Genomic DNA, 27429 nt, shown 5'->3' with positions numbered 1-27429 from the left:
TCTCAGAATGGGTTTGTTCCAGTCTCCTTGAACAAAACTATTTTCTCCTCACATTTGCTGCACTGAATTGGCTGAATTTCAATTCCAAGGTGTATTGTACAAAGAACAGTTTTGGAGTGAAAGGTGTCAAGCTGGCAAAAATTGAAAATTAGATTGGAATAAAATCTAATTCTTTTAATATAGAAAGTGTTTAGTTTTCCCTCTGTAATATAATTTAAAAGTCACACAGCAATCATGTTTCTTGGCCATGGAGGCAGGTTTTCATCTCTAGTTGGAGGAGATAAAGGATTTTAATAAGGAATTATGCAACAAATAGGTGGAACTTCTGTCACGTAGAGTAGGAAAATACTTTGCAACTCTGAGCACCAAATATTTGCTGCTATCAGGGACATCATTTGTAACCCACTTGCTGGGTGACCTCTGCTTGATTTCGGTCACACACTAAAACCCACCTTTTGCTGTACCAGGTGATCTTATCAATGACCTACCAAAGAGTAGGAACCAAAAAGTCTTCCAGCACTGTGATTTTGTTGAGCCTCCTTTAGCATCTGGGGATAGATGGTGAGGGCCAGCTGAGGGCTCAAGCTTCCTCCCGTCAGGAAAATGACCCTCTCAACTTTTCCTTTCTCCCAGGCTTCCTCTCGCAGGCTCCAGGTGTAAAATCAGAAGCTGGAAGTGGCACTTCCCTCCCGCATTTTGGGCGGGCAGGAGGGGGGGGTGGTCCAACCGCACAATGACAGATTATGCAAATCCTGGCGGAGCATCTCATCAATCACGGCGGTGGCGGAGGGATGCGGCTCATCTCCCCATTAGCCTCCACCGCCGCGTCCCCGCGTGAAGCATCATCCCCCCTTCGGCTGGAATGACATCAGAGCGGCTCCGAGTCCTTCAAAGTCTGCGGGTTGATTAGCGGGAGGAATCGGTCGCTTCTGCCAATCACAGCCCTGCGAGGCCGCCCCGGTGCTCCCGGAGCTCCGAGGGAGAGGAGCCTGACTCCGGCGAACAGGAGAGGAGCCTGACTCCGGCGAACAGGAGAGGAGCCTGACTCCGGCGAACAGGAGAGGAGCCTGACTCCGGCGAACAGGAGAGGAGCCTGACTCCGGCGAACAGGAGAGGAGCCTGACTCCGGCGAACAGGAGAGGAGCCTGACTCCGGCGAACAGGAGAGGAGCCTGACTCCGGCGAACAGGAGAGGAGCCTGACTCCGGCGAACAGGAGCCGGGCGGCAGCGCCGACGGGAGCGGCTGCGCTCGGGGGGAGCGAACAGTTCTTCCCGCCGGAGCCCCCTTGCTCCCCCGGAGCGATCCCCGCGTCCAGGGAGGGAGCTGCGTTCCCAACGGGGCGCCGAACAGAGGTCCGGATGGTTCCAGCTGACCGCTCGCTTTGAAAAGGACGGTCTGTGTGTAAATGAGATGTGACCGTGCCGGCAGAGTTCAGGCGCTGGGGCTGGAGCAAGAGGAGCCTTCCTGGGATGCCGCTCAGGCAGCTGCTGTCAGCTGAAAACTCTCCCTAGTTTACCTGGAGCCGCGTGAAGAGGTTTGAATAGCAGATGTGTCTCTCTCCTGCACGCTAGCAAGAGAAATTCTTCTCTAGGTAAGCTACTGCTCAGCTTCTGAACCTATACTTCTGGGCATATATTCATACAACCACGCAGACAGTGCCTGTGCTCCGGCTAGAAAGCAGTGCAGAGCAGGTACAAATACCTACACAGTGTGTCAGACAGTGTGCCTTGAACACCTCAGAAAGCTGCCTAGAGCCTGGCATTCCAAGGATTATATGAAAGTTTGGGATAGTCTTTGCCACGTTTGCATGCAAGTGCCCTCGATGTAAATAAATGCACAATCTCTGACGGGAAACTTGTCTGACTAAATATATGAAAGATCCTGGAAGGTAGAGCATGGGAAGTTATGTGTGGGGGGAAAAAGAGGATGCTGTTGCAGTTCTTTAGTCCACTCCATATCCTTTGCTTTACTTTGCTACCATCTAGCAAAGTTAAGCAGAACTACTGTATTAAAACCACAGAGTGAAAGCTTGGGTATATATATTAAACATGCACTATTTAAAGTAAGAGTAATTGTACTGTGAGGAAGCCAAGACCTACAGATCTGCTCTCTTGCAGCACTTTTGATACCAAACAACATCTGTCAGCAACATTTATTTTTCTTTTTAAAGAGCATGGCCATTCATAGTGTGGAAGCAAGGGTTGTTTCAGGCAGAGAGAGGCAAACTGAAGAAATCAGGGTGTGCTCTTCAGACACTACAGAGCCAGAGTCCAGCAGCAGCCCTGTGTTTTTACCTTCCAGCTGGCACAGCAGCTCCAAGTCATTGCTGCTGGGAATGAACGCTCATGGGAGGAGTGTTGAGAGGTGAATAAGTCCCTTCCTACAAGCACTACACCAGTGTCAGCACACATACACACAGAACCCCACACTCATCGAGTTCTCTTTTCCCCAGGGAATTTACCATGCCATTCTACCAAATTTACCATTTACCAACTTCTGCAGTTCTCAATCACGTTGCTTGAACCCTCCCACCCCGGGAATAAATGCTGCAGAGTCTGGCCTACCCCATGGAGCAGGTTACTCTGCCATTTCCAGCCCTGAATATCACCAGAGAAAAAGATAAAGTCATTTTCACCCCGTTTCTTCGGCAGTTTTAATTAACATCCTCCTGCTACAAGGTGTCCAGCTTGTGGAAGGGTAGCAGAATCTCCTTGTTCACAAAGTTTCAATAGTTGGCAACGTTTTCCAGGCGCTTCCCTGTCTTGCCCCCCCACGCCTGTACACTTCCCTCGTGCACATTTTTGTGTCCCCCCAGCTGCACTGTCTGACTTGCTTTCCGAAATGCTGCTCTAAGGGAAGGGGAGGGGGTGGTGTGTGAAATGCCAAGTTGCTTTTGACTAAGAAAATTCCTGGCTTCCAGTTTTCTCCTGAACCTTATCACTGCAGATAATATGATCTGCCCAATTAGATTAGATGTTCCTAATGGCATTGCTCTGTGCAGAAGTTTAAGGCTGTGTATTAGTTTTCTGTGCCATTTCCTCAGAACATGGCCAATTTTTTTTGATTCATAATAGATGCCTAATGTCTGAAAGCCCCAGAAATGAAAGCAGGATTATCTTAATGTCTTGTTGACACCACTCTCTTCTGTGAGGCTGGAGAAATACTCCTCTAACTTTCATTTTATTGCAGTAAATCAGATGCAAAGGGTTAGATTAAAGCAGAATGCTTGAGTGACTGACCACTTTTACACGTACATACACATATATATATATATATATATACACATCCCAATATTTAACTCCATTTCAGTCTGAACACCCTGTTAACTCACACCATCAAGTTCTGGAAGTCCTATTAAAACTTTATGGATGTTTAGAGGTTGTGTTATCTGCTATATCACTCTTTGTAATGGCAATGAGCAAGCTCAGCTGATGTGGCAGCATGCAGGAATCATGAGCTCCTCTAGAGTTCAACCATCACTCAGCACAAGTGGGAGAAAAATATGCTAATAGTAAAGATGGGGTTTTTTAAGGTTTACAGTACAGGAATTATCCCAGCAGTATAATGAGATACTTTGAGGAAAATGTGGCCATATATTGCAAACCCATGGCAATACTGAGCAAAGAAAACGCTGATGAGTTACTATTAGTTGTGACCCAGGAGTTTTCAGTTAGATAAACAAAAAATTGCATTTAGCCATGTGCCCCCAGAAGAAGATTTTTCCCATTTTTCTACAAGCAATAAGGGAAAGAATACCATGATCTTTTATCAAAAAAAAAAAAAAAGAAAGAAAACCAAAAAAACCCCACATAATTTCTGTTCCAAATCTTTCTGATTTAGTCCACAAACAATTTTGGTTTGATTGCCCCTATGACCATAGGGGCTGGCTGAGTTTCAGCTGCACATATGCACTGATGTTTGCTTCCATCAGGTGTTTGCTTTGCAAAGCTTTCATAATCACAGAACCACAGAGTGGTTTGGGTTGGGAGGGACCCTAAAGATCATTTAGTTCCAACTCATGGACAGGGATGCCTCTCTTCAGCTTCAAAGGTGCATCCAAGGACCTGCTTTCCATACCTGTGAAATTGGCTTTTCTGAACAAAGCAAACCTTGGACTAAGGGCAGCAAAGCAATGCAAGCTGGGGCCTGGATGGCTGAAGGAAAGGTTCACTTGGAATTGTGCAGGAAACTGCCATTTCCCCAGCCTGGGGAGTCATGTCAGGAGCAGGGCACTGAGCTTAAGGTGAGCCAAGGGCTCTCCATGCTTGGTGAGGGGAGCTTGGGTTTGAAACCATTTGCAGGTGTTAAGGAGCACAGTGTAAGGTGGCAGGCCAGCAAATCCCTTGTTCTCAGGCCTGGGATGCAGTTGAGGACCATTGGAGTGGGTTGAGGGGCTGGACTATGGGAGAAGGAGGGTCTCTGTGCTGGCAATTGCATGGGGCACTAATCAAAGTGTCCTGTCCCACGTTTTGAGATAGGCTGAAGAAGGCTCATATCACAGCAACAAGTCCTACTAAGATGTTAAAGCAATGCTCCTCAGGAAGGTAAGCCACCCAGAAGAGTGTTAGAGAGAAATACAGAATTAATTCTCCATCTATGTCAGCATTTAAATTAGAAAAATTGAGCTATTAAAAGAATCGGGCGCTGGAAGAAATGAAAATCATTCACATCAAGCCAAAACATTTGTTACAACTACTGTCAGGAATGATTACAATGGACTCGCAGATTCTTCTGAAATGAACAGCTGCAATTGAAAAATAATAATATTTAACCTAAACAGTGATGCCACCAGAATCACATGGCAGCAGCACACCAGTGTAGAAACCACGACAGTGTTTGATGAGGAAAACTCCTCGCCACCAGAAGTCACTTAGGGCCATGAGACGATTTAAACTCAATTCCAAAAGGAACAGAGAAGTATTTGAACCCATTTCCTTCCCTCTGGCTACAGGAGGGGTCACAACTGCTCTCCCCAGGTGAGCAAATGAACCCTCCCTCCTCTGCTGTCAGCATGGGTTTTTAGAGCCAGAGCAAACACAGAAGCAGAAGCCAGGGCAGAGTGGGCTTCTTCCATGAGGAGGGAAGCCAAGAGGAAGGGATTCCCTCTTCCTCCTTGGAAGCTGCTGAGGTAAGAACTGCCCTTGGCTTCCTCAGCTGGGCCAAGGGAAAGCAGGCTGATGCACCCACAGCTACAGACTTTTACTGACGGCTGGGTCTTCACCCCCCAAACATAAATACCATTATCAGACACGCAGCAGAGAGAAGAATGTGAACAGGCTCTTCCCTGAGCAGACCTGTGCAAAACCTCCCCTCCTGCAGGACCACCCACAGCTGCTTATTCCGCCCCACACTCTGCCAGGCATCCACTGAAAGGATTGCACTTAGCTCTTAGTGTATTAATAAGTGTTCTGATTAATAATTAATAGTAGCTGCTGGCCATAAAAGAGGCGACTGGTTGGGAAGTTAAAACAGTCTGTCATGAAATATGCACCCACCTCCACGTCCCAGTTTCAGGGGAGGTTTTATCCAACATCTTTGCCTTTGCATGGGACCATATTCTGCAAGGAGAAGACCAGAGCTCAAGCTCCAGAGCCTCAGGGTATTCTTGAATTTATTCTCTCTCACTGGGATATTTATCACCCCCTAAACCACCAGAGGAGAGGGCAGGTGGTCAGTGCTTCACAGGCAAATTTTTGGAAATGAGAGGAAGATTCAGCATCCAGGCCTCTGGGTAAGATACAGAAATTAGACTTACTAGTCACAATTGATTTTAAAGCCCTCAGAGATTTCTTTTTTTTTTTTTAAATTTAAACTACAGCAGGGCCATCTGCCTGGATATTTTGCCAGACTACCTGCACTTTATCTACCTAAATAGCTGGTATAACAGACTAGAGCATTTTTATTCATGACTAGTCAGTAGACTGTGTTTGGTTTGCAATTTTAAATTGTTTCACTATTCTACCCCCATACTGTTCAAGGTGGAACCATGCATCAGAACCCTGATGAATGAATCACCTGCAGAATTGTATGTTGCTGTAATTTGTACCTGAACAATCAAAATTAAAGGGAACTCTGTGACATGCACTGTCCACATGACAAGCAAAGCAAGCCATGCACAGCTCAAAACACCTGCCACAACTCAGACTTCCATAAGACCAACTCTCCACCAGCCTTGGAGCCTGCATGAATCAGCAGCAATCATCCTGCACATTCAGATTTTTAGCTGAAGTGCCTCCAAAAAGGCTTTCTCCTCCCTGGAAAGATATTTATGCTCAGGCAGAAAATTTAAGTATCTATGTATATGTTGCCTAAAACAGAGCTTTATGGATTACATATCACTGTGTCAACTAATGAGACATCATTCTGTTGGTTTGTAAGACCCCTCCATAAACCAGAAAGCCAGGATTTTCTCTCCCATGATACACCAGAGACATGCATATTGGAAAACACAATTACAGTTGTGCACCCAGCCCACAGGAGAGCATAGGGACGTAAAGAGACATAACTAATCCCAGGCTGATTCAGGGGCACTCAGAAAGACTTTGACAACCATTTGGATTTTTTTTTTATTCCACACCCTCCCCCCTTCAAATCTAAGTTAATGCCTCAGTAGTTCAATAAACAGAGATTTTTCATGAAAACAAGAGGTTAATCAAAGCCTCTCTACTCTGTCACAGAGCCCTAATGCTATTAGTTCTAGTTCCAGTCTCTGAGCTCAGTGTGACTCAACAAAAAAAAAATCCCTTGAATTCCTAAGTAGGACCCTTATCCTACTAGTGGCATTTCCCAACTGAACTTTATCTAGACAAAACAAAGAATACATCTTTGGAAAGGAAACATTTGTTTATATTTGGAACCAAAAGAAAAACCAGTATCTATAGGTCACAGATGACACACCAGAAATCTCTAAAGAGATCTTTCATTTGACTGACAAAGTGGCTTCTCGCAGAGAAACCCCATGAAAACAGTGTCAGAAATAAACACAAAGGAATTTAACCAGGAATAAGAAAAAGGGTACAAGGAATAGGAAAAAGGAAGCAAGCTCTGCAAACACATCTAATTGTACATGAAAGTGTGGATTTTGCACTGGCTTTCCCAAATGCACCCTTTGCAATATCCACACTGTACACACTTGAACCAAACATGAATCATCTTAGAACATTTTACAGCTGATGGGCATGTAAAGGTAGAAAAGAGTAATATTCCCCCGACACAGACAGAAAAACTAAAGTACCAGAAAAGCCAGTGGCCTCCAGAGAGCAAAACGTGATGGTGGTGGCAGAAAGAAATCAGAGGTTCAGCTCCCTGCCTTATCCTCTCCCCATCAGGCATTAGTCCTCTTAATAGGCAAACAATACCCACCCAATCATTTCCAGATCAGAAGTTGAATTTGTATTAATAATCTTCCATAACACTTCCTCAGACTGTCTTGTCTGCAATACTTAAGTACATTAAAGTGAGGTATAGCCTGTTGGGCACTGTAGTATTTTCAGTACATCATCAGGTTGCTCTGTGCAGATTAGTTTTACTGACTACAATAATATGTGCAGCCATAACTGGTTCCCAAAAAAGCCCACCTTGCCTGTTTTAAAGAACAGGTCACTCTGTTTGCTTTACTTTGCTTGAAAGCCACTGTTTGCCCAGACCTGCCAGGTTGTCACCAGCACTGGTGGCTCCAGCCTAAACATCTTCTCTGACCAGAGGTTGCTGGGACCAAACCCTGTGTATTCTCCCCATTTTTCTACCAGATCCTCTCAGTGATCACAAAACCCTTCAGCCAGCGAGGACAAAGACCGGGCAAGGGAACTCCAGCAGAAATTACTTAAAGAGTAAATAAAGGGATGTTGTTATAATGAGAATTAATGTATACAGAGCTAGAAAACGCTTTATGGCTGGCTGGAACCAGGCTTGAGTAAACTCAGAATAAACCCCTGTTTAAATTTCACGTGGTAAAACGTGCTGCTCTGAAGATTTAGGTACAAAGTCTTGGTTATCTGGGTTTAAATAGACTTCCTTTGCAGTAGCAATAGATCATCACTATGTGACAGCAGTGGCCCCTCTGAAATAAGTTAGTGGCCTCCTTTTAATTCCCAGCACAGATGTGACCACATCTGACTTTCTCACAAATAGTCCCTGTGACAGGATATAGACACCACAAAACATGTTATTTGGGGAAATATATTGTCATTGATGTCAGGGTGGACACATTTTAATTATCTCACATGGTGGCAAAGATTTTTAGGTCCTATAAAAGCAAATAGGACAACAGACAGTGTGGGAAACCATTAACTACTTAAAAAAAAAAAATCAAATATAGTTTAGTTTCTAACAGACTACTCTAGAGCCTGTGACTGTATCTTGTAGGTAAAGGATCTCTTCATTAAAAAGGGAGCTTTCAAACTTTTCTTGTCTAAAAAAGCTCCAAAAAGTAAAGTTTCAACAGTCATCCACCAAATCTGCAATCCTTGGTAAACATCCAAAATCGATACAGAAAATCTGCAGATATTTAGATTCTGGTAGAACTATAAAAAGGGTCTGAAATTATTTTTTTTAATGCCTTACCTCGTATATACAATCAAACAAGATGTACAAGGTTTGACTACTGCATTGATTGACTTTAAGGAGTTCTAGTTAGGCAGCCATTACATTGCACAAATGTTGTCTCTCAGCTGAATTCACAACACAAATCATTCTATTGGAACTGGATAACTAATTGACAGCCTTATAAAAGCAGAAAACAGTAGCAGAATAGATGGACTGTAATAAAACTTCTGATACAGTATCTCACAAAAGTTTCATTTGAAAAGCTAAATGAATTCAAATTGGCTTCCACTGAAGCGTTAAACTATGAATTGAGAAGTGATGAAGAGCCATTAACCAAGTGAGAGCAGAAGATTTGCTGCACCGAGTCAGGAGAAATGTTTTGTGAGCAGCCTCGGGACAACACGTGGAGCCTGCTTTTATTCACCAGCTTCCTTCAGAAGGACTGGGGCAGTCAGAGCACATTCATTCCATCTGCACTTCCCATTAATCCCACTGGGAAGGCAAAGCATCAACTCCAAGGACTCAGTCCTGTAGGTCACACACTTCACCATCTCTGCTGCAATCGCAACTTTCTGCCGTGACATTTTGGCTCTGTCATCGTGGCTTTAGCAATAAGCTTCTGACCTTCAGATCATCTCTCAGCACCTTCCTTTCATCCTTGGTGGCTCAGCTACTTTCCTACAGATGTCATGAGGGTTGTAAACATCTGCTGAGCAAGTGGCTGTTGCTTCCAGCTCAGCTGCCAAGGGGCTGCCAAGCGACCTTGGAAAAGCCAGGCCTGGACCGAATAATGCTCTTCAGCTCTTTGAATTTTTGGGGAGTTACTGGTTAAAATGACAGATCTTATCACCATCACTCAGGCAAGATGAACAAATACATTGAAAACTAAGGTACTTTTAAATCATTCTTACATTATTTTAAATCTGGACACAGAGATGAGGTGTTTTGCCCAATGACATCAAAACGCATATATTTTGGTAATTTTCATAAACTAATATATTTTGATATCACCACACAACCTATGGAGCTGCTCAGTGAATGTGGTCACTAACAGCTGCTTGTTATGATGGTGACTAGAGTCCCTGCCAGTAAACAAGAAATACACATCTAGGCTCTCTCTTCACACATGGTTCTCCTAAGACTGTACCTAAATCACTGGTTTCCAGGAGCTTCCACGCCTGACACTCCAGAGAAATCAGCAGTCAACTATTTCTGAGGAAATATTACAACTGCTTATTATGTTCAGAAGTAGTGAGGCATCAGAGATCCATAAATTGTGACATGTGGGGAAAATGTCACCGAAACATCACGGATGGGACATTTGTGGGAGTTTCTGGGTGGTCCAAATGACTGTGGGGCTGTTGGAAGTTAATGGGTCAGAAGAAAGAAGTGCTGAGGCACATCAGGCAACATCCACCACAAGTGTGGTTTAGTTAAGTTATATAATACATTTGTGCCACAAGGAAAGCAACACCAAGTGTTACATGTGAGCTGGGGAAACAAAGGAGGCGACGAATCTGTGAGGGAGGATTTGCAGAAGGAACAGTCCCATTAGTTCCCATTTGCAAAAGGTTCCCACCAATTCCTGTAGAATTCCTGCAGAAGGTACAGTTGCCTGTCTAAAAGCATCATATGTACATGTGTAAAACCCACCTGCAAAGACACCTCCAGCCACTCTGCTACAGGGAGCCTTTTTCAAAGCTCCAATTTCTGAAATCATCTGGAAAAGCTGAAAGCCACAGAGAGATAGAAGCCAGAAGGGTCAAACAGCTCCCTCCCAAGTATTGTTTCACGCTAAGATCACTCCACTTTCACTGAGTGCACAAGTTGAGGTATTTCAAACACTTTGCTTTATATTCATCGATTATTGACTTCACCCTCTGGCATCATTTAGCTTTCTGAAATCACACAAGATTACATGTGCACTATAGACTGACCAAACTGCTGAAAATACTGAAAAACTGGTGGTTTCACTTACAGATGATTATGCATTGAAAACAAACAGTAGAGATCAAAGTGCTGAGCAGCCTCTCCACTCAGAAATCATAAAACAGAAGCCAGAAGACCTGCAACAGCTTTTACCAGCTGAGAAGCTGCCCTTGTCTAGGTAAAAGAGTTTCCTAAATCCTTGTGGTGAGCTATGAGCAGCTCTCAGCAACACCCCTTATGAGCAAAGCCACACTTATAAGCACAGAACACATTACAACCTTAAGCCTGAGAAAAAAAAAAAAAAAAAAAAGCTACTTTCAAGAAGCATATAAGTTCTGTGAGCTCCCTAAAAATGTCTCTTAGAAACTTTTCCAGAAAAAAAAAACAACAAAAAGCTGGGTTTTTTCCTCTGCAGTGAACAGAAACCCTGAATTTTTGCTAATGGTCAGCAGGAGTCATATATCACTCAACTCAGTCACTTGTTTCTGTAATGAATGAGGAGTCACATGCAAGGAGCAGCAAAAGCAGGTATCATGATTCATTGGGCTGCTGGCAAACGGCAGGAGTCACACGAGCTTAGAAAGGAAGGAAAAGAGGGATTTTTAGCCTAAAGGGAAGTCTTATATATAGAAAATAAAGACATTCTGACTTCTGACTGATGCTGGAGTAAGATGAAAGGAAACCTCTGGCCTGCCTCCAGGTGAATGACTCCCAGCGACACGCTCTGGTGCAGACGGGAGATTAGGAATGACCACAGAGCTCTGGTACAAGTGTCCCTCTCCTCTCCTCAGGGCTGTCATCAGCAACGTGCTCTTAACCCTGCTTGTTCCACCACCGAGCTCTGGGAGAAGGTCTGTGTGCAGGAACTGGAGCACAAGAGGATCACAGCTTTAATTCCTGCTGCAGTGTTAACACATGGTGTTAATAAGAGGCTGCTTCTCTTCACTATCGTGCTATCGGTTTTAAATAGTCGAGTCCTAATCTCCCAATCAATCATCTTCCAAATCAGTACACTTCAGTCATCAATCAAATGCATTTGCAGGGGGAAAAGCAGGAAGTATTATTTAGCAAAGAGGCAGCAATTTTTAAACCTCCGTTTTTCTTCAGCCGCCTGAATTAAAGAAAAATTACAGTTCCCTGCAGATGTCTGACATCCCAACAGAGTTACACTGCAGAGCTCTGCTCTTGCTGGGGAAAGGCCCCACAACTGAAGGTCTACTGAGGGCCCAGCTCCTTGATTCCTTGACCAAAGTGTGCCCAGCTTTGGGCTTGACCCCCCCTGAGGAGTCAATGAGCGCTCATCAGTGACCATAGGAACACAAGACCTCAAATACCGGTTTCTAAAACTCCATTAGTAACACTAATTATGAAATATGGCCTATTTTCATGTTTTTCAAATTAATATAGCACAGGAACTCTCCAAAGGTCTTTGAATTTCTGAGCGACTATAAAGCTGTTGAACTTTAAGGGGGAGAGTTTCAAAGGCACAAATGGCACTTAACTTCCAATTATGCCTTGGAAAATGTCCCACTAATGGCTAATATAGCTGATTTATTTTCATAAACTTTAATTACTTCACACTATTCTTTTTTTTTTACCGAACAGCATAATCAATTGAACAGAGCAGTTCAAACAAAATGTGCAAACTAAAAGGAAGGTCTGCTCCAATGCCAGGCTTCCACAGGCAAGTTTAAATTCCTTATCAATTCTAGTATTTAGACATCTAGGTAAGTGAGAACGCTGGCACCTGTTATAATATCTGTGTACAACAGATAGTAGTTTACATTAAACCTGACTATTAATATTTTAACTGGAAGAGATTTTACCAGTGGGATGAAGACATAGTTTTGTTTTGGTTTCTATAAAGTCAGAAGCCTCTCATTTTAGCAACACAAGCAATAGTATTTGTGAAGTTGATTTTGACAGCTTGCAGTGGCAGTACCCAGGAGATCCAGCAGGACCGCAGACTGGGGGGGGAAAAAGTGCCATTTTAGGTCTCCTTGCACGCTATTCTGAGGGGAAAATGTGCAATTTTAGGTCTCCTTGCATGCTATTCCCAGGGGAAAATGTGAAATTTTAGGTCTCCTTGCATGCTATTCCCCTGTGCTACAGGTGTGGGCTGAAACATTTGCTGAGTACTCGGGGTGATTTAGCAGCACATTTCTCAGAGCAGAAGCCCTGGGTTTTATTTCATTTTAAACACAGGAGTCTTAATTAAGACGTTCTACCTGCCCTGGGGATTCCGGAGCCCCTCCTGGAGCTGTGCGCTCCGGAGCCGAGGGGAGAGCAGGTGCTGGCTCTAAAAAGCAAGAATATATTGCCCTCTAGTGCCGAAAGCAAGCGGAGGATGCAGAGCCCGACAGGGGGGTTCAATTATTTTTTTCCGAGACGCCTGCCTGTCTCACGCCAACACAACACTAAGGCTTGTTGCAATCGGCTTTTTGGGGGGAGGACGCTTCACTTGATCCAGTTTTATCTTCCGAGGAAATCTTAATTGGAGGTTTAATAAGAAGCGAAATCCCGGCAAGCAGACAGGACCCGCGGAACAAGGGAAGCGCCAAAGCGGGGCAAACGCTCCTAAGATTATCGGGATGATTTTAATTTCCTTCTGATGGCAGTGATTTCTTTTATATTTCTTCCCTCACACGTAAGGAATCAGTAAAGGCAGGACATTTTTCTCGTTTCTGTTCACTTCGGTGCACGGGTAAACTCTCCACCTTTGACACACACAGCGGGGTCACTGATGGAACAGCCCACAGCCCAGGGGGATGAATCTCCCAGCACACTTCCAACTGAGGAAGGTAAATCAGACACAAACCCAAACCTGGCAAAGTCACAAACGGCCTCAGCAACAACTCCCTCTCTCTAAATGCTTCCTACAAGCACTTTCCAGTTTTAGGTGCAAAGCTTAAGATAAATGAATAGTTTTCAGCATAAAACTCAAAACGTGTAACCCGAGTTGTTAGAGGAGGACACATCAACTGCCAAGTATCTGCCTGGAAAAAGCACTTCTTCCTTGCAGTTCCAAAATTATCCATTGTTTACCATCTCGCACTGTTCCCACAGCCAAACAACATAAATAATTCAGGAAGATGTTAATTCCTTTATAAATCCATAGAACAGCACGGGCTATTTATTTAGTTAGCTCAAACTGCCTCTGAGTCATATGGTTTACTGTTACCAATGGCAATTTGTCATGACTGCAGGGAGAGCTACCAGGAATGGCACAAGAGCTTCAGAGCCAGCCAGGCACCTTTGAGCACCTTGTACTTCACTCCATGCAGGGACACTGAAGGCCCAGTCCTTCAGCTGTGGGTGTCACAGACCAGGACACACATCTCTGTGCCCACCCAACACTCACAAAATTCCCTTGTGGTACTTTTCACCCTAGATAGCACCTCCCTTTGATCCCTGATGGAGGCAGAGGCACGCACAGCTGCACCCTGCAGATTTAACAGCCTGCTCATCCACTTGGAAAATCCCTGCACAACCTTTATTGCTCCTTAAAACAACTGTGAAGTACTGATCACTCCAAGTACGGAATGGAAACTGGAGAGACGAGTCCTACAAGTCTTTCCTCAAAGTCCTCTCGTGTCTTTCACCTTGGTCACATTATTTTCCCAGTCCAACACAGAATTTATCACCCCTTCAAAATACTTATGCAGCTTGACATGGAACACGTCCCCACGTTTAAATAACATTTACTTTTTCCTAATTTTGCCCTACAATCTTCCCATTTGCAAAAGCAACGAACCATTTCAGATAAGAAATAAACAGATAAATAGATACACATCCTCAAAAAGTTATGGTTAGACTTTACTTTTATACCCTGAGAACGGGGGCAGAGCTGTTTGATGCAGCCTCTCCTAGTGCATCAAGAAAGCAAAGTGACACTGAGTGCTCCTCGAGCTGCTCACAAACTTCCCTCTCAACTCAGATTACCAGCATCAATCACCAGCCTTATTAACGTGTGTTTTTAATTGCTTTATGGATTTTATTTTACTTTCTCTTCTTTTACTTCTCGTTGCAGATAATGTTGAGAGTTCCCTTCATTGATTATTGGCAGCTGCCGCGTTCTGAGAAAACCTCTTTCAATTTAGCTTTCCGGATCCTCTGACTTCCCGCTCCGACAGCTTTACAGCCTCCCTGACAGCTTCATAAATGCTCTGCAATGGTCACATGAACGTCTCGGAGGGGGAATCGGCACCTCTGCAGCTCCTCATTCCCATGGCGCTTTAGGAAGAGAGAGAACGGGAAAAGCGGCAGGTCTGACCGCAGCTGGAAGTCCCGCGAAAGATGAATCTCATCGTGAAGCTCCGCAGAAGTTTCCGAACGCTGGTCATTCTCCTGGCAGCCTTCTGCTTGGCCAGCATCCTCATCTCTGCCTACTTCCTCTACACTGGATACAAGCAGGAAATGACCCTCGTGGAAACCACCAGGGAAGCAGAGTGCGAACCCCTCCAGCTTCTGCCCTACAGGTCTGTGGAGATGAGAACAGCCAAGCCGATTGACCCGTCCAAAACCGATCCCACTGTCCTGCTGTTTGTGGAGAGCCAGTACTCCCAGCTGGGGCAAGACATCATAGCCATCCTTGAGTCCAGCAGGTTCCGGTACCACATGGTCATAGCGCCAGCCAAGGGGGATATTCCCCCTCTCACAGACAACGGAAGGGGGAAATACACGATTGTTATATACGAGAATATTTTGAAGTACGTGTCCATGGACTCCTGGAACAGAGAGCTCCTGGAAAAATACTGTGTGGAATACAGTGTTAGCATAATTGGTTTTCATAAAGCCAACGAGAACAGCTCCCCGAGCACCAAACTGAAAGGGCTGCCCTTACACCTCTACAACAACGTGGCCCTCAAGGACTGCGTGGTGAACCCCCAGTCGCCCCTGCTGCGCATCACCAAGGCACCGAGGGCTGAGAAAGGGCCCCTGCCCGGGGAGGACTGGACAGTGTTCCAGTTCAACCATTCCACCTACCAACCGGTGCTTTTAACGGAGCTGCAGCCCTCCAGAGCCACCCCCCCGGCGCTGCCCAGGGCTGCCCTGTACCCCACCGTCATCCAGGACCTGGGGCTCCACGACGGCATCCAGAGGGTCCTCTTTGGAAACAACCTGACCTTCTGGTTGCACAAACTGATCTTTATCGATGCCATCTCTTTCCTGTCGGGCAAGAAGCTCACGCTGTCCTTGGATAGGTACATTCTGGTTGACATAGACGACATCTTCGTCGGCAAGGAGGGGACGAGGATGAACGTCAACGACGTGAAGGTAAGGCAAGGACTGGGGGACACCAGCCCAGACACACGTGTGTGCAAATGGATGTTTAAAACCAGACAAAAAGCTTGGAAAAAGCTGGAAAGCTCCATTTCCTGATAAAGGCTGAAAGTGCACAACTGCAGCCAGCAGATACAGAAACCACAACCTGAGATTACTTCAAAAGCCTGTTTGCCCACACACATCCAGAGATGCACCTGTGGATGTATGGAGGGGCATACACATGTATGTGGGGGATATATACATAAAAATATAATTTATAGGCCTTTCCTGTATTATTTCTTTCACTATTCCCGTAAAGTAGACAGAACAATACAAGATGGTTGCCTTTTTAAACCTCACTATCACTATATTGAAAAAGAACAAAAGGAGCAAAAGGAAAAAAAAAAAAAAAGCCTGAAAAAGTTAGAGCCCAAATTTGAGATGAGCACTTAAAGGTATCAATGATGGGATGGAAGCACAGCATACACTGGAGCAAGTGACATAACCATCAGACACAGTGAAAAGCCAACAGGGCTTCAGGGGCTCCTTTACACCTATTTGATGATCTGGAGTATCCAGGGATGCCACTAGATTTGTTCACAGTAATTTTCAAAGATGTGTGCAACTTGGAAGGAACAGACACAACTCTATAGCTTGACAGTTATTTCCTTGTAATTTTCCACATGTGGGAATCACATTCAGAGATTAATTGAAGTCCTTAAGCATGCAATAGCACATTCTCAAGCCTTTATTCCAGAGGGTTTTTTTTCTGTAAATACCCCAATGCTTTCAAGGACAATAAGGAAGCCTTTTGTTTTGAAATGCAGATTTCTATTTAACTTCTAAATTCTTATTTCCGTGTCTACAATTTCCGTATTCATCTGCCTCCTCATCCGGACCACTGACGTACCAAAACACCCAGCAAAAGCAATATTCTCATATACAATTAAAACCATTTTGCACATCAGAACAGTTTGGGTAATTCTATTAGCCAAACCAGGCGTATGAATGCTCATTAGGGCTGATTTGGAGTGCCTGGTGCCTGTGAGATCTGAGCACTGTGCACAAGCTCGGTGATCAAGTGCTCCCTCTCTCTGGAAATATCGGGGAAAATGCTCTGAGAAAGGGCTTGGATACAAGAGGAAATTAACTGAGAAGGCAATTGTGAAACAAGTTTTCCAGCAATAGCTTTCCGCCTGCACATTTCTGAGAGCGTCTCTCTGACGTGGTTTGCTCCACTAAGGAAGTCTATTATTATTCCACCCCGGTTAAAGAGCCCCCATTACCAGCAGAGGGGAGTCCACAGAGAGACAGTTGGAGATTCAGGTCATACTGCTCACTGGAATAATCTCATTATGCTTAAAAAAATAACAAGTCACCTCCTTTATTACCCAGCAATCAACATTACCAGGCAAACCTTTCCTCCTGTGCTTGGCTGCTGTTAAAAGCATCCAGCATTATTTTTATATGCTGCACGCACATTTAGCCATCTGAAAACCCACCAGTCCACATTGCTGAATATCTAGACAGCAACAAGGAAGATTTGCTAGGATCCAGACCTTCTGCAAGGAATGCGTGGTGAGCGTTCCTTTGTGGGGTATGTTTGAGTCAAGGTACGAAGGGAAGCTTTCATTCTTCCCACATTTCTCCAGTGCCAACATAGCTGCCCACTTTCATCACAAAACCACCAACAGTGCCACTCACGGGATAAACCCTCTCCTCACCTCAGACAAGAATCATGCCACAAACACAAACCACGGGGAGGAATCTTTGGCAGGCACAGGCTCAGAACCAACCTTCCCATCAAGTGCCCTTCTGGGGACAATAAAGAGTTCATCTCCCTCTTTAGATGAATGTTCACACATAAATCCACCTGCAACTTGACCACCTGTAAATATTCTGTGGCTTAATCTCAAATCAGTTACGTGGCACAGATCTGTTCCTCGGGGTGTCTCACAAACACTTGCTGCTCACCTCGGTCCATTCTTAGAGACTGGATGTTCTCAGAATGCATTAACACACGAACCAGAGCACTTGCTAATGAACATAACACCGAAATCAGAGTGCACTCTGGTTAGCTTACAGAAAAGGATAATTACAGCCAGTTAGAGAACAATCTCCCCAGTCACTTGGGGAAGGAGGCAATTAAGAACCAGTGGACCTGCCTTCCCCCCCGTAAGGCAGAGCAGCTCTGCTCAAGAGGCAGAAACAACAAGTATTTAGGAGGCTGATATTTAAGTGATGCCAAAGCATTGCCATGAAGGAGTGGCTGTGTCCAGCTCTTCAGAGAGGGTTCCCTTTGCAGAGCTCTAGGGACTCTCTGTCAGGCTCTCCTAAGGTGCCATGCACACCCAAGTCCCCTGGAAATGCTTTAATACACATCAGGTGCGTGCAAAAAAAAGCAAGTAAACAATTACACACCTCCTAACCTGGGTGAAAAACACCACTAAATAACATCACCCTGCTCAGCCTCTTCAGTGACCAAACATAACTGCCAACCCAGAGGACACAACCAGAAATGAGTCTTCTGATAACAATATTAGTATGTAACCATAATAACACAAGTCAACCTGTTCCCCTGTAATTACTTCCTGCAACTCCAATGTTTTTATTCCCTCACAAAGCCTTTCCTCAATTAGGCGCTTCAGGGATAATATGTAGTTTTATAAAGGGTGGCATCAGCTAGAGAAACAGAGATTAAAGAACAGAGTTATTATGGGCTGTGTTTACCACAGAAGATCTCCTGGTCCCTTGTGTTGTACAAGTTGTGCAAGGTCATGTCTGGCTCAGTAATTAAACAGGAACTCAGCAGAGCCACAGAAAGCTATTTTCCCAAGCTTTGCAGAGATCTATCTTGAGCCTAGCAAGCCTCTGCAAATGAATGTCTCCCTTTCCTGCCTGCCAATATATTATCTCAGTGCTTGTTTTTAGAAGGAAAAAGAAGTCATCAGCTAATCTGCAGAATTACTGAGTTTGTGTACTTGCAAGTGGTATTGGTTCCCAACCACACAAAAGTCCAGTACCGTGGGCATCAGTGATTTAGCAAACAAGTCTTAGAAACATCTAGTTATGCTGTGCCTGGAAGTGCCACACAGAAAAAATACAAAACTTTCACCTTGAAAGTTTCTTTTTAACTGAGCACAAGCAAAGCTGCGTTACCCAAACAGGCAGTAAGAACTTGCTCAAGCCTTTCTATTTTTTGTTGCTGTAGTATGAGATAGAACAATATTTACTCACCCAGGAAGAGCTCAACGCAGCAACCAGGGATTTTCCAGCACCTTTCTCAAATAGACTTTCTAATGTTAACTCAAAAGCCCTGCAAGAGCACATTGCAAGCTAGGGAATTTATTCTTTAATAAATAAAACAAATAAAGTTTTTTTTAAAAGAAAAAATCCAAACAAACTAAAAAGCATTAGCCTCTCACTTTCTATCCTCCTCTTAGCTCAAGAATTTACACTGCACCACAACTCCCCTTTTATAGCCTTCTTCCAGGTGGATTCTGTTAGGAATCACCTGCTTCCCTCTCCTCCCTACCTCTCCCAGGTGGAGCTGGTAGATAATCAAAGAGGAATTGCTCACCCCAGCGCCACCATATCACACAGCCCCTTCTCTAAAGGCCATGCTTCCCTTTTCTCTATTCCTCTAATTGCTGCCACAAGGGCAAGAGCATCCTTGGGCTTTCTGGGACACTACAAAAGGACAGAGTTTTGGAATGTTGTTTGTGTTACTGCTGACTGCAGTCCTTCCTTCTTCTTGCAGCCCATCTTGTGTTCTCCCCCCTTCTTCCACTCTGAGCTCCACTTACCTCAGTGAAAATAAGAATTGCATTAGGCTCTGACACCTCCTCACTGCCACAGTCTGCACTTTGTCTTTGACCTTCACCATCATTAAAATGCCTGGAACACTTAAAGGCTGTGATTTTTGGCTCGTTTCAGTATTTTAAAGGCAAGAATTCATGTTGGAGTTGCATCTTTTATGGTAATTCCAAATTAAAGAGTACTGGCTCAGCAGGAGGCTGAGCTCAACAACTGAATCTCTCCAGCACTTGCTTTTCCTGATCTTTGTAGCAAGGACAACTGCTTTCAGGTGGAATAACTGGACATGTCTGGGCCACATCCCCAGGCATGGCAGAGGGATCAGTTGGTACAAAGCTGTGGCTGGGCACAGGGCGAGCAAAGCTCTCTGGGCTGCTGTGGGCAAAGAGGCAGGGCAAATGGCAATGGATACTTGGATTTCTAACTCAGGTTTCTGAGGTGTTCCTCTGGATGCCCTTGTACCCATCCTACACTCACACTGAACTGCAGGGAAGGTTATGGTGAAGCTACAGCAGCCCAACACCTCAATCTGCATCCAGGTGCTTCCAAATGTCCTCACTGTAATCCCCTAAATCCCCAGTGTTTGGGCAACACTCCAAACTCCCTGTGCTATAAAGAGTCACAGGAAACAAACCCCTTTTGATTGTTCATTCATCGGGGGCTTCTTCCTTCAGCACAAGCTGCAAAGAGCAGTTGCTTCCCTGCTGATGATGTGAGATAAAATAATCATCCCTCTACCCTTCTAATAAGGCCCAGACCGACGGGCAGTTCAGGGAGAAAGCAAAAGTAGGAGATGAATGAGCACAGGAGGCCAGAGGAGACAGCCCAGCATCAGTCATTACAGGCTGTGTGGCACTAATGTCACCTCTTAAAGCACTTGAGAGCGGCAGTGAAGAGCACGACGAAGTGAAATTCTGGAGTTTCCACTTTTGGATGGTCCTAAAGCATTTAAAAATGAATTTAAATAGTAGCTGAGAGGCATTATAAGAAAACCTTAATAATCAGATGATCTTTTTAAAAATGGGAGTGTCTGCTCCGTTCTGCCTTATCAGAGATGACAGTTCATTCAATATTTTCCTTGTCTGGGTCTCCTGAATCACCCAATTCTTTCTGTAATAATTTGACTGTTGAATACTGCTCAAGTGCCTTGTCAAGATACATCACACCAAATGTTCCACACTTCTTTTGTTTCAATAGACTGTCCTTTCATTCAGAATTTCAGTACCACCGCAGTTAAAAACCACAATTCCTTTGCCACCAGCAAAACATTTATTTTTCCTCCTTGGCAGCCTGATGGATTGACTGCATGTCCAAGTACCCTCCCTGAATGATAATAGATTTGGGGTTCTCTCCTCTGCCAGGTTCCAGCTGAAGATTTGGTAGGTCTTGACAGAAAACAAATTCTGGCGGCTGTGATTTTCTAACAGAAAGTTAATTTTGAAAAAGATTAACCATTTTGAAATGTTAAAAAGAAACCAGCACAATGCATTTTAAACTATGGAAAGGGCAGGTTTTTTCAGTTATTGGTCTCACTCAGAGATTTCTAGTGCTCACAGCCTGACTCAGCACCACTGCCTGGTGACATGCTCCTTTGGCTACACTCCCCCTGATTTCCTGGATTTGTACTGATTTCTTGAATCCCTTCTCCAAAATAACTCTGAAGTCATAGGTTGTGTCATACTGGAGTATATTTCCAGGACACACATGGTACTCTACTTAATTTAGTTTCATTTAGGGAATCCATAGGAGCCCAAAACCACGGCTGCTTTATAGCAGCCCCTTGAGAGACCTGCATTAACCTGAGCTTTAAAACAAGGCATATTAGTTAAAAAAGAGCAATAACAGTTGCTTCCTGCCCAACAAAATACCACTGTGGAATGATGAAACAGCTTTGCAGAAAGGCCAGGCAGTGCAGGCTGCAAGAGCAGTCCTAATTATTGCCTTAAAAGCACTTGATGCAGCAATAAACACATTACCCTGAATGCCATGTATAATGCAGTGCCTTCAGGAGCAGTGTTACTTAAGGGAACTTTAAATATGCCTTTGTCATCCAAATGGGAGCAGAAGGAACACTCAGAGCAAAAGCACAGCTTGGCACCGTTGGCATTATTCAAATGATGGGAAAGTGGGAAAAGGGTGAAGAGACAGAAGGATGGACAAACAGATGAGCAACGGAGAAAACCCCAGAGAGAAAAGGAGAAATTTGAAAGTTCAGTTGTTTAAATTAAATAATTAACTGGGCATTTTCTGTCCATCTCTGTATCATAAGATAGGATGAAAAAAAATCTATTTGACTGTGTCTGGCTTCAAATCCTTAGACATATCTATACACCTGTCCATCCATCCACCCTTATTCCTATATACATATATACTCCCACAACTCAAATCCTATGATCTTTGTCTTCTCCATGACTATGGCCAAAGACCCCTCCAATTACTGCTTTTGCTTATGATGTTTTACATCTCCACCTGTCTCCTTTCCACACAGGCAGAATAACATTAAGGGCTTTTAGGGAAAAGTTACCAAATTGCAGCTTGTGCATCCCCAGCCTCCTCCTGGTGGGGTGAGAGCCAGGAGCACCAAAGGCACTGTTTAAGAGATTCACCTGCACAGGACCTTACAGCTTAAGTGTCTTTTTCTTTATTAAAATCGTATATTTTTCACATTCTTGTCTTTACTACTGAATTGTAAAAAACACTCGCCCGTCCTACACTACTTAGATAAAAATGATTTTTGATTGCTATTAATTCGTTTCTCAAAAAAAAAAAAAAAAGGCACAAAAGAATATTTTTGGTCTCTTAGGCATTTATAAAATTCTGATATAAGACTAGTTATTAATTTAAATAGGTTGACAAAACTTCTAAATTTGCAATGGAAATACTAAATACTGCTATTTATCACTTCAACAATTACACTACTTTATAGATAATATTTCATAACAGTTAGGAATTTCTCTCCAGAAATTCCAGGAAGAAAACAAAACTTTTTTTATTCAGTTCCAAGTAGAATTTCATTTCCAAAATTTGCAAGAAAAATCAGAGGATAAGCTATTCCCAATTTCCTGCAAACCAGTGCATTAGTTAAAGCACTCTGGAGCTTTCTGGGCAGTGTTTTTGTTGGTTAGGGTTTGATTTACTGCCCCACACTGGATGCATTGGAGTGTCCTGGTGTAAAAACTCCAGCATTTATCACTGCTGAGTGGAGCAGCTGACAAAAAGCTCCTGTATTTCCAGTTAAGGCTGGCACAGAAGGCCTACCAGGGCAGCGTGGTGTCCTTCCACTGAGGGCTTCTGCATGAGCACCTTTCCCTGCTTAGAGCCCAGAGTTTGTCTTGCTTAGGAAATAAAACCACAGATAATTAATTTTTTAAATCATAAACATCATTTACCAAGCCAGGACAATGCCTCTAAATGTCTGTAAACCTTACTCTTCTCTGTGTTTTTGTTCTTTCTTTTAATTCCCACTAATATCACCTTCCCAATACTTCCTGACCAAGGCATTGAAAAATTTAAAGGTTTTGAGATTAGGATTTCAGTTTTCCTTCCTTCCAGCTTGTGTAGCCATTTATCCTTGGACTAAATAGGGTGAAAAATCCTTCCATAATGGCAAAGTGGCAATGCAGAGGAAAATGAAGTTTATATTCTTGCTACTCCATCAACTTGGACTGCTCCAGTGAAACAGCTTCTCGTGGCAAAATGTTGATTTATTAAATGCAGAATGTTTCACCAGAATATGATTCAAACAAAATTATGTTCTGCCAGCTCATCTGCTCTGGCAGACTAAAGCAAAAGTGGGCAGTTTGTAGAATATTAAAAAAAAAAAAAAGTATTCCAAAGATCATAATTAAATGGAGCTTTGGAATTGCTGATCTTCCAGAAATTAAAAAATGAAAATAATTCACACTCCGCTGAGAGACTTCTTTAATATGAGAATATCCCAGGCAATGGATATTTCAGGTTTATACTGCCTCTTCATTTCATGTAAAAGCCAGAATTATTAATGTAGCTTTTACATTACATATTAAATCCCAAATACCAACACTGAGGCAATTTCTAAAAATTGTCTTGATATTATACTTGAACTAAATTCAGACTGAATTAAAGCCATGGGCTTCAAGCACCTGTATGTTTTTCACCCCAAAACATCAGCCCTTCAGGTAAAGGCAGGATAAAGGATGCTGGAATTCACATTTTTGACAGCAGACTGGATTTGCTTGCCTTCCCCAAACCTCCTGAAATATTGGCTCTTAAAGCTGTCAGTGATTCTGCAGAGCACAAGTGCTTTTTTGGTGCAGTTCCAATTGTTTGAACAGGGCAAATCACACGGGCTGCAGGTTGTGCCTGGGGAAAAGCAGGACACGGGAGAGGGGCCCAAGGGATGAGGGATCAAAGCTGGATCAGGGCCACCCTCTCTCCATTTTCCAGTAACATTTAATCCCCAAGGGCTACAAAGACTGAAAACCTCCTTTGTAATAATATTTACTGTAAGTTTTTAAACAAATTAGCACAAATGTTTGGGAATTAACTGAATATGCACGGATAAATAAGCATTAATCTATATGAATCTATAATTAATAGAGGCTAAATACTCCATGATCGTATTAATTTAGGAAATCTTTGATGGAGATCCAGGCTCAAGTGTGAACTGCTGAGGATACCCTCTGCATGGTTAATAATAATAAAATAATAATAATAATAATAATAATAATGAATTACATAAAAAAAAAAAAGGTTCATCTGCAGAATGTGAATGCTTTAATAAAAAAAAGCTCTGCATGTGTCTTCCTGGTAACATATCCCAGGATTTATGTGCATCATAAACAAATATGTCTGTGGTATTATAAAGTGTGATTCCACTGTATTTGTTATTAGGAAAGGGAATACAGTTTCCCCATATGCTCTCACTATTATTTCTCCTGTAACTGGGAACGTGCTGCCAGTACATTATCAGGAAATAAAAGCTCCCCATCCCTGCTGTAAATATTCCAAGGTGGGTGTTGCAGAGGAGCCCCAAGTTAAAGACCAGAGGGAACTTCAGGCAGCAGGTGCATGTCAAAGCCCAGCAACAATATTCTGGTTTTAGTCCTTTCAGGGGCTGGTTCCCGGTGCTGTAACCTTTGGGGGGTGCTAAACCCCAGCAGGGGGCAAAGCAGAGGGAATGCAGAGCCCATGGAAGAGCTTGAGGAACAAGGGATATTTTCCACCATGGAAAAGCACCACCTGTGTCTTGTTGCAGGTTATTTTCAGGATTTGGATGTACACCTTGCCCAGTGATCCTGTTTGTCTAGCAGAGCATGAGCCAAGTGAAACCTAGCCCAGCGAGCCAGGATTTATGATTTTTAAACAGCTACTCCCGTGTAAAATAAAATTATGGCATTACCCTTCAGCTAGGAGAGTAATAGAATCCCTCACTTCAGAAATGAGTGGAAATTTAGTGTAACAACTAAAATTAAAAGGTGGATGGCTGGCTGAACATATTTTTCTCTGTTTGATGATCCTGTGTTACATGGATTCATACTTCACATGGATTCAGACTTTTCTACAGTCTTCAATGGGAATATTTAGAGAAAAAAAGTTCTGCCTTTAATGATTAAGATCAAAAGCAATTAGATGTAAAAGGGAACTGACTCAGTAATGCCTTGCCACCGAAATGCATGGGAATGGTTTGAAATAGGGATCTTTTTTAAACAACCTTCCTGTGCCTCTTTTGTTTTCTGAGACAATGCTGTGCAAGTATTTAATGTGCTGATGAGCCCAGCTCTCTTCCCTCTTCCTAAGTCCTAGAGATCTATTCACCATAAAGTTTGACAACCAGTATTCTCATACGTGTGAGAACACAGAAAACCCCAAAATTTCATCTGTTTTGAGACTTATGAAGGGCCCACGAACATCAGAAACACTGATTTTTCACTGTATTACCGTTGTCATCAGACATTAACACTCTCAGAAGACATACCCTTCTTCTAGGATGCAGGCCACAGCTTTCCCCAAGAACTATTCCCTGTGGAAGGCTCTATCCACCACGGGAACGTGTTCTCATACAAATGATAAGTTGGGCAAAGGAATGAGAGATTTCAGAATGATGCTCCCATTCTCTTCCAAGCAGCCGAGAAAACACGTCACAAAAGACACCAGTAACCACTCTCTGTAAAAAAATGCCTGTTGGAAATGTTCTCTTTCCCTGCCAAATAATTCACCTGGCATTCTCAGGCACAGCACAGCACTGGTCCTGTGTCACTTAGGACATCAGGGACGAGGAGCTCGAGGAGAACACAGGAAATGTTGTGGATGGATGCACAGCGCTCCAGGAAACCCAATACATTCCAACACCAAACAAGGTTGTTTGTCAGAAGCAGTTTTGGAAGCCCTGGGGATAAAGTCATCCCTGTCAGGAATGATTTAGCAGCATCTAGAAAGGGATGAGCTCCATCAGACAGGAGGGAATTTAATCAAAACTTCTTTTTCTCTCTGGTGGCCGAAATTCCCTGGTGACCTCCCACTGCTGGGGCAGGAGCAGGTATTGTCCTTGCTCAGGGGCTGTTCCAGAGCCTGGAGAGCCAGGTGATCCTCTTCCCTGCTCAGGGAGCTTTTGGAGAGGTGTCATGATACTTTTTAACCTGAACCATTTCCTTTGATTGTTAGAGAGATCCACTGTCACTTTTCTCTATAACTCCTTAGTTCTATGAAAAAGTAACCCACTGGAATTTCTGAGGTGCTTGGTTTCAAATCAGCAGCCCCAGCTGGTGATCTGGATTGATTTTATTGGAGAACATCCCAGCCTCTGATGTTTCCATTCAAGAGAATTGAGTAGAAACTTAACATTGCTTTGGATCTTCCAGCTTCCTTCTCACTGGACAACTCACTGCGCTGGCTTTGAGCTGGGAAGGATAATAAGGCAGGAGGGTTTTCTGGGATGGATTTTGCAAACTCCAGTTTTCAGTTCTCTGGACTTCCCTGGTTTCTGATTTTCAGGGAGAGGGTGGGCAGTGCACACACTTGCATAGGGGAAAAAAAAATTAACAAAGCACACAGGCTGCAGGTGAATAGTAATTATTGGAGTGAATGATCTGGTATTCCCATTACATACTTTAGAAGAGGTTGTAAGGAAAAATAGCAATTAATGATAGGAAGGACAACAAAACTGGAAATATTAAGCATGTGAGCTTAAAAATATCTCTTCACTGATGAAAAAAATTGCCAAGGAAAGGCCTGTTTCTGCTCTCACATTGGATATTTTGAACATTCCTGTTTTTTACCACTGACAACAGGAAAAGAGAAATTAGTACCTGCTGTGAGTTCATTTCCCCCCCCTCCCCATTTAAAAGCTTTAGAAGCTCTTATTTAAACATATGGAGGTACTCTCTTGGAGCCACTGGATCTATCCATCACTGTGCCAACACGCCCATTCCAAAAGCTGAAGGACAGACCTGAATTTTCAATATATCACCTCTTCCAATCTCTCCTTATGATTGAAACTGTGCTGGAAAAAAAAAAAAAAAAGCTTAATTCCCCAGCACAAAGCATATACATCAGTTAGTTTGTAAAGCAGTAAATTAAAGCAGAAATTTGAGATTGCTGGTAGGAGTTCAGAATGTTGAGATAAATGTCCGTGCTGAGAACTTTAAGGAAGTTTTATTTTTATGACAAGTTTTCCAAGTAAATTATTTCCAAGGGCAGTAGAGGAACAGAAAACTACTCTGATTAAAGCTTAGTAGATCCAAATCCACAAATGAAAGAAGATAAATAAAGCAGTCTCCATTAGACCAGTCCTTAAATAATTTACAGCAACTGAGTGCCCACCTATAACAATTTGGGGTTTTTTTGGTTTGGGGTTTTTTTTTGCTTAGGGAAGCAATTCTGAACCACCAAGAAAC

At 43.4% G+C, this 27429-nt stretch overlaps 1 protein-coding gene across 2 annotated transcripts in view; it reads left to right on the top strand.

Moving 5' to 3' along the window:
• Positions 1 to 1456: 1456 nt before the first annotated feature.
• Positions 1457 to 27429, top strand: part of NDST4 (N-deacetylase and N-sulfotransferase 4) — a 67052-nt gene continuing 41079 nt past the window's right edge. For both annotated transcript variants that reach the window (XR_007907339.1, XM_051804898.1), the window contains exons 1-2: positions 1457 to 1592; positions 14505 to 15751. Coding sequence is in view for 1 of the 2 variants with exons in the window: in XM_051804898.1 (XP_051660858.1) it covers positions 14771 to 15751 (981 nt within the window). In the remaining variant the exon portion in view is untranslated. The remainder of the gene's footprint in view (positions 1593 to 14504; positions 15752 to 27429) is intronic.

The sequence above is a fragment of the Manacus candei genome, unplaced genomic scaffold (assembly GCF_025592945.1).
Source record: "Manacus candei isolate 608988 ecotype Guabito, Panama unplaced genomic scaffold, ASM2559294v1 h1tg000062l, whole genome shotgun sequence".
NCBI classification, from domain to species: domain Eukaryota; kingdom Metazoa; phylum Chordata; class Aves; order Passeriformes; family Pipridae; genus Manacus; species Manacus candei.
Note: the sequence above shows the minus strand (reverse complement) of the source record. Positions and strands in the feature narration are given on the sequence as shown.